At 39.4% G+C, this 8,039-nt stretch overlaps 1 protein-coding gene across 1 annotated transcript; it reads left to right on the forward strand.

The window, feature by feature from the left end:
- The first annotated feature begins 688 nt into the window (after window positions 1-688).
- On the forward strand, window positions 689-5,472 carry jpt2 (Jupiter microtubule associated homolog 2). Its single transcript, XM_029508422.1, has 5 exons — window positions 689-850; window positions 1,744-1,895; window positions 2,324-2,475; window positions 3,605-3,641; window positions 4,039-5,472. Exons 1-5 carry the CDS (start codon window positions 795-797, stop codon window positions 4,281-4,283), a joined length of 642 nt encoding a protein of 213 aa, XP_029364282.1. The 5' UTR covers window positions 689-794; the 3' UTR covers window positions 4,284-5,472.
- The last annotated feature ends 2,567 nt before the right edge of the window (window positions 5,473-8,039 follow it).

The following is an 8,039-nucleotide window of genomic DNA, read 5'->3' on the forward strand; positions in this document are numbered from 1 at the left end:
CGCTGTTTCAATGAAATTGGAGAAGAGCTACGACACTTTTTGGCGCCGCAGAAATAAGTTCCACCCACAAAGTGATGGACATTTCTACCATCAAATCAATGGTCAGTGGAGGGAGGATGCGCTTGAATTTTTCGTGGCTTCCTCCAAAAATCACCCGACTGAGCGGAATCAGAATTTGATACATGTAAGAGAGAGCAAAATGCTAATTATAATTATCGCTACAGCTTGAAATCGCGCGTCATCGCAGTCAATGGCCTTTCAATAAATAGAAACTACGCTTTATTTTGGCTGACATTTTCAAACTCACACTACGTCCCTCTTGTTCCGGCCAGTCGCGTTGATAAAAACAAGCGCCATATCGCCAGACCACTTCATGGTGGTGGTTGGTTAATCTACCCTTGATGGAACAGTCGGGTGGAGTTTCTGCATTTTCTTTAAAAAACAAGCGCAAAGGGATATCTTTCCCTCGATTGGAGAGCATGTCAGCTGTGGTACAAAAAAAGGCAAAACGTTAATGTCTTCACAGCCGGTGTGAGCAGCGAACACCCTTTTCTTCGATGTAGCGGATCACACACTCCTGTTTTACGGAGGACTGTGGTGTACCATGAAACGAACGCACCGTATCACTCGGCAGCCTGGCGGCCGACCAATCATTTTCCCCTGTGTCACTGCGGGGTGGACTGAAATTCTTCACTACGGCTGGGCACGCGCAAGCAGCAGGAACTCGCCGATCGTCCAGTTGGCAAACTGACGAAGTTGTCTTCGGAAACTTGAAGGCTGAAAACAAAACCACTATGACTTCGACGAACATGTTTCAGGGGTTGGACACTGGCTCCAAACCGAGTTCAAGGTGAAGAATGTGGCACTTGCGGTCGTGTACTTGGGTTATTTGTTGAGGATATGGCCAGCAGCGCTTTATTTAGACCGTGATCAGCCGCACCGTCAGCTAGTATCTCAGTGTGGGTTAGTGTTATTTCAAAGGAGCCCTTCGTAGGTTTTTTTTAACCACTATTTTTTTTTTTTACCAGTTAATGCTTTGTAACATATATCCCATTGATGTCATAAAGTACCGAGATATCCGTGTGAGGTCGCTTAACTCGAGTTGTCTTCCGTTAGCAAACTTCAGAGTCAAGAGTTAGCCTGTAAGCTAACCGAGCAGGCGTTGTCTGCTGCGCCTGCGGAAGTGTGAAGCCTCTTCAGACTGCTCCTCTTTGTGCTCGCCACCAACGGCGTAGTGACCGCTGTGCTCTGTGTGGCTCAAAGGCGCCATGCCTCGGGTCAGCTCCTCCACATAGGTTCTGTTCGCGAATGCTGTGGTTTCTATTTACGCGAGAAAATCCAGAGCTGTAGGAGTTTGCAGACGCATGGCGCCATTCCCGGGTACACAATCAAATGACCTGTTATTTAGCTGCTTTGGCTTAAGCTGCTCATGACCAGGTTACCTGTTGTTGTTGTTGTTGTTGTTGTTTTTTCTTGTCCTCTTTTTTTTTTTTGGCTGTGCTCATTTATATCAACTAGCACACAACACCGTCCATGACGCAGACCTTCTGGAGAAAGCAGTGTACGCTCGCATTTGAATAGTTAATCTAAATTAAATGGCACCATCTACATAAGTTCTTATCATTCAGCAATAGTTTTATTAAGTCAATCGGGAAAAAAGCCTGTATTTTCCAGGTTATAATTGCACGTTGCATTTGATCTCAAACCTGCCAGGGTTGCCTTATATATTTCTGTCTTTTGCAGGGTTTTGCAGCCTCCTGGAGGTGGCTCCAGTAACCTGTTTGGTGGCTATGAAGATGATGCTGCATCATCAAGAAGGCCTAATAAGATGGCCTCTAAAGTTTTTGCTCCACCAGAGGAGCCCCAGAATGTGCCTCGACGCTCCAATCCTCCAGGTCAGAGCAGTCTGGCAGGGCTAATGGATGTACTGAGACAGGCCACTTTAACTATCTATCAATGTCCAGGGTGTGAAAATTGTTACCATCATGTGACTATGTATTAAGATGTGTCTGCAGGTTGTCACAGACATTAACAGTAATTATAATGAATTCTATTCCACTCAATTCTACTCTATATGATGCTACTACTTGCTTCATAAGCATGGTGTAATGCTGACAGTTCATTAAAAGCTCAATGTCAAACTATTTTAATCCTGTTTAAGTAATCCAAATGACAGTCTGCCACGAGGTCATAACCCAGCAGGAGATCAAATGAGTAGTGCAGTTCACTGATCCCCAAAACAGAATGTGAAAAAGATGAGTGTGTCATTATTTCACTTGTACTGCTGCAAAAACGTAAAACCTGTCTGTAATACTTGATGCAGGTGGAAAGAGTAGTGGAATATTTGGGGAATCTGAAACTGCTGCTCAGCCACAGAGACCCATACCACCAGGTGGATCAACCAGCAACATATTTGGGTCTGTAGAAAGTGCACCTGTGCAAATCCCAAGCAGGAGCCACCCAAATAAGCCAAAGGTAGGCCCATTTGTCTAGGTTTTGTCAAAAATTGTATTTGTTTGTTTCAGACCTGCCTCTTGAGAGTAAACCCTTCATCTAGTGAGTTCTAAGGAACGTTTCATCCTAAATTGTACAATGTTTATGGTCTACCCATGTCTTTGTCAGGATCCAAAAGCCTGAAAGTTCAACGAATTATTATTACTAGTGTGTGAGTGTGAGTGTTAACTAGTATGTGATACAGTTGTGTATCTATCAACCAACCTCCCAACCATGGGAGGTTGGTTGGTTTGCAGGCAGTCTTGTCAAATGTATAAACAGCCTGCAAACGTAATGAAGAGTCTATCATGGTTGAGCAAAGGTAGTGTTTCTAAGATTTTGAAAAACGACTCTGTGGCGGCATATTTCTGTGCTTGGGTTCAAAGAAAAATACCTTATGGTGGCAGGATGGAGAAATGTACTGACATCAACAGTATTTATGCAAATTTTCCTGGCACATAAATTAAAGGTGGCTAAACAATGTATGTTTTTTTTTGTTGTTGTTGTTTTTTTTTTAACATCTGCTGTGTTATACCGTATTATTTGGACTGGATTAAAGTTATGGTTAGTTTCTGTTAATTATATGTTGAAGGATGCAAATAATATTTTACTCTTTGCGCACACAGTGTAAAACCCCATGCTAGAATGTAATGGGTTTTCTGTTTTAGAAAACTCTAAATTGAATCTGGATTAATGAGAGAGCCATTCACCACACAGGAAATTGTGTCTCCTGTGAATGGTTTCATCCTTGGCGCAGCAGATACTGCTCATCCATTATGCAGGATGTATTTACTGTAAACATGAAGCTTCATTGTTTTCATTTGCCATAGTTTATAAAGGTGAAAATCTTGTTGGAATTAAAATCCTACTTGTAAAACCTGGACAAAGCCAGATGACCTGATTCTACAAATAAAAGAACCCCTGATACCCTGAGGACCCCTGGCCATGGCAATTTGCTCTGCTTTGCTAAATTAAAGCAGCTGCTTTATCTTTAAAATAAAAGCGCAAGACAGTCTGTTAATTTTTTTTTTTCTTTGGGAGTCATGAATTATCTTTATTCTTTTTTTTTTTTTTTAATTTTATTTACTTGTTTTGTTTTGTTTTTTTACAGGACAATCTAAGCGTCGGACCTGAATCTGAATCACCAGGTGAGCTTGTTGAAAAGAACATGCCTATGTTGTCTTTTTGGTAGCTATGTGTATACACTGGGTCATCATTGGCACTTAACATTCAAAGTACCTCTGTCAAAGGATGAATTTTCTTCAGTTTCACAGCCTTTGTCATATGGTTGATAAAACCTGTTATTTGCTTTTTCTTATTTTTTCAACTTGAGCGTTTTATTAATAGCAACAGTATTTAAAGGGCCAGTCATTGGCTTCATTTAAAGATAAATACAATATTCAGAATGCGTATAAGAATAATTTATATGTTCTCATAAGTCCCTATTGAAGAATAAAATTAGTCATGAATTATTGGGTCGGGTATTGAGTCCAATCCAGCCCCTACTTTAGTATTTCTTTTAAAATGAGTTTTTCTGTTCTCAAGCACCTGAAGTCAAGGTCAGCCAACCTGAAGTGAAGGAAGAACCTGCCCCCCCACCTCCCATGCCAGCTAAGGAAGAACCTGCTGTTGTTTCAGCCACACCAGAGCCTCAGCCCACTCCCCCTCCTCCCTCACCTCCTGACGACACTTTACTGAAAAACCATGAGCCTCACCTGGGACCCAGGCCTCGCTCTCACAACAGGGTCCTCAACCCACCCGGAGGAAAATCTAGCGTGGTATTCTACTGATCAGCTGAGCACACCACTCCTCCCTTTTTGTGTCCTTATCCTCCTTGTCTGCTCCCCTGTTAACCTTCTCTCATTCCAACACACCTCTCCTCACGGTTATTTCACCTGTACATGTAAACACAGACCAGGAATTTTGTTCTTCACACCTGTTTTCCTCTACTTCTTGCACTTTCAATCCTGATTCTGGCTCCTTGCTATTAGTCCAAGTCTTCATATTATAAATTGAAACCTGCAATCATACAATCACTTGCCAGTCAATCAACAGGCTACCTATTACTCAGTCACTCTGGCTGTGACTCAACCTCAATATTGCAATCACGTTTCCTCTGTTTGCTTGTCTGAGCATGTGTAATTCACTTGGTTTATGAAACCATCATTTGTCATTTTGAAACCATTTTTTGCAACTCAAAGATTTAGACATTGAAAGAAGCTTTAAATGATCTGGTGTGACTAAAATCTTATATTAAGCATATTTTCAAAGCAGACTAAAATTTGTTTTAAGCCTTAATCTTTTTCCAGATAGGAGGAGCTAAATGAATCTTTTCACCACTGTAACATATGAAACATTTCAGGAAGTCCCAGTAGTGCCATCTCTTTATGCGCTGACAGATCTTGGATGACAACATAAAACCTTTGACAGTTATTCCAAATAATACATGTTAGACTCTAACCAATTACTTCATAATCAGAAGCCATATGTCATAAGCTTTATGCCTTGTTCCTCATGTGTCCAAATTAATGATCTGATCAGCACAAACTTTGTTTAGGGAGAGATGCCTAGATTGATGTGATAACAAAAATTTATGATTTGTTTACTCCCAAATGCTTCTGCTTCCTTAAAGAAATTCCACTTTGATTTTATGCGAATGTATTGTGCAGGTACTTTCTGCTTTGTCCTCATTGCTTGCTTTATCTGAGAACATGCCTTCTAGTTTTTTCTTTGCTTGGGGTAGGCCTCTGTTTATGTTTTAAATTAAAACGGCTGAAGACAAGTGAACTCTGGACAAGCGTGTGGCCTACCTGAGTCCAGGTGGGCTCATTGATAATCACCTTTTCACTCACTTCATGACGCACATTCAAAGTATTCTGGTGCCAGCCTGTCCCCAGTGTGTTGATGTGCCTGGCAGGCAATGAGTGCAGCAGAGAAAAAAATCCTGTGTATTGCAATAAAACTGTTGTTTTGCATTTATACTGGGTTTATATTGTTTACTTCATTAAATATAACACCTTTTTTCAAAATAATTCAGATGCGATAGTAAAAAGGATATATATATATATATATAAATAAATAAATAAATAAATAAAACATGGGTGACACTAAAGTTAAACTAGAGGAGATAAGTACATGTTGAATTCACTTCTCCAGAATAGAAATATATTACATATCTTGTCAGATGTTTGTCTGGATTACAGTAGATATGGGATTCAGTCTATTTGTGTGCCCCAGATTTATAGTTAAATCTTGAATTGTTGACACTGATGCTTTTGTTCAGATTTGCCTTTTGTCAACTTTGTGTGTGAGCTGCTTGTTCTAAGACAAAATGGCCACTTTATGCTTTGGAAGTAAATGTAGGTTTTAGCTTTGCAGCTACAAACTTGAATCCATGGTACCATTTGCCTTTTCTGCTTTAAATAGCCATCTAAAAAAAAAAAAAAGTGGAGAAAATGTTTCTTTGGACTATGCACTGTACACAAGATATTGAAATGTCATCTAACTAGGTCATCTAATACTGCAAATGTAAGCAGTGATAAGCTTTTTATAACTTCAAAATAATCTATTGAAGCATTCATTTCTTAAAGTGAAAGCTGAGGACGGAACTGGTTGTGTGCAGTCTGTAAACTCATTAGCTTATGTACATGGTTGCCATTAAGTGAGCTCTGGCCTATTTAATATGGAGTGTGCAGTATGGGGTCAGGGGTCAGTGTGTTGTACTTATCTCAGTTATACTTCCCTATACTGTACATATTTAAGTATTTGTTGCAACCTTCTCAAAGCTGTCCTCTTACTGCGTAGTGTGTGATGTTTTGTTTCCTGGGTAATAATGAATATAAAAATAATGTATTTAAATAAGAACCTAACAAATATTAAAGGGGGAAAAAAGGGCACCAGGAAATTATTAGGTTTTCATATTTTACATGCTAAGATGACCAGCAACTCATACTAGCATAGCTTTATTTATCTTTGTGTGAGTTTTAGTCTGGTTTGCCCACATTGTGGTGTAACACCTCGCCGCAGGCCTAAATCTCCACCTTCTTGTCGGTTTCCAAGGACCACCCACCTTCCTCTGATGAAAACTGATGAATGGTGTGAAACGTAAATATGAGCAGCATTTCAGTGCCATCTATTGAATGAAACAAGAAGAACACCTGAAACTGTGCTGGTGAAGCCATGCCAGCCGGACATAGCCCAGTGAGGGTGAGGTTAAACTTTCGTCTTTTCTGAATGTAATCTGAAGTTGGTTGAGTGGTTGTGCAGAAGGTGTGCAGGCCTGATTTGATATGTGCACTGTATATTAGCACTGATGTTCTCTTGTGTTGTGACAACTTGAGGCATACCATGTGGTTGTATCTTGACTTTGTCACAGGTGTGTATGTGAACCCAGACGCTGTGTGACCAACTGCTTTGAATTCTGTTCATCTACTACAAGCCTGAAAAGATAACACAAAGCTGACATTTGCATTCACTTATGTCAGCTCACCTCATGCTCCAGCGAGAGGCTTTTAAAGACTAATTATCCCCTTTCTTTATTTTGTTTATGTTACAACGTTAGTCTTATAAAAAATACTGAAAGCTGATATATTTATACAGCGACTACTTCATTTTTGTGAATGAGTTTACGTTGTTTTGTTAGTGTCAGTGAAGGAAGGGAACATAAAACCATCTGCAAAAGCAAATCTTCATCTATCCATCCTTTTGCAGTACAACTGCGGCCTGAAGGTGAACTCTTCACCTCTGTATCTGATCAGATCTTCAAAGAATATACCTACAGTCATGTTTTAGAATTTCAAGATCGTAAGAATTGATTGAGTTAACATCAACTAAGATAGTTTTATAATATATTGTTCATCCTCCTTTTGTTATTCCTACATTTCAAGATGAAACTATTCCACTGACAGGAGAAATGATTCTCTCATAGATGCCATTTGTGCCAGTATTATTATCGACAGCATAACCAAACTATGTGATTACTTCTCTGAAAAACTCAAGTCTCAGCCAAGTTTCCTTTTTGGTGGATCATTTAATCTGTATTGTGTTTTGTTTTGTTTTTTTTTTTCATCTCCAGTTTAAAGCAGATGTAGAGTCCTTTGATTGAAAATACATCTATTGAAAGGTAAGATACTTTTTTGTCTCTTGGATCTACAAAATATGACCTACTTTCTCTTGAAATGGGCAGGAGTTGATTTTTTTTATATATAATATAAAATATCTATCAATAAGGACTTGTCACGTAAAAGCGATTTTTGTTTTTTCGACCATACGAAGTGTCTGATTTCATTTTTGGAGAGTGCATTGTCATTATTATTAGATTGTACAGTCAAGTCCTGCTGCAGACTTTGGTCAAGCATCAGTTAAAGGATAAATAACATTTTCCGATTTGGACTTTCAAATTAAAAGCGGCTACCCTAATGGCCCAAAACGCAGGGAGCTGGCTTCCCTAAGAAAATGATTGTTCATGGATTTTTTTGGTCTTTTTCTCTCAATGCAGCGGGATCAACTGTAGTAAGAAATTCAATTTTATGTACATCAAGTGAGTT

The sequence above is a fragment of the Echeneis naucrates genome, chromosome 8 (genome assembly GCF_900963305.1).
Source record: "Echeneis naucrates chromosome 8, fEcheNa1.1, whole genome shotgun sequence".
Taxonomy (NCBI): domain Eukaryota; kingdom Metazoa; phylum Chordata; class Actinopteri; order Carangiformes; family Echeneidae; genus Echeneis; species Echeneis naucrates.

What these genes read in the sequence shown, in the direction of transcription:
- jpt2 (XM_029508422.1), top strand. Translation starts at nt 795, where the DNA reads ATGACTTCGACGAACATGTTTCAGGGGTTGGACACTGGCTCCAAACCG. An exon ending in GGCTCCAAACCGAGTTCAAG is followed by an intron (nt 851 to 1,743) that starts GTGAAGAATGTG and finishes TGTCTTTTGCAG; the next exon opens with GGTTTTGCAGCCTCCTGGAG. An exon ending in GCCACCCAAATAAGCCAAAG is followed by an intron (nt 2,476 to 3,604) that starts GTAGGCCCATTT and finishes GTTTTTTTACAG; the next exon opens with GACAATCTAAGCGTCGGACC.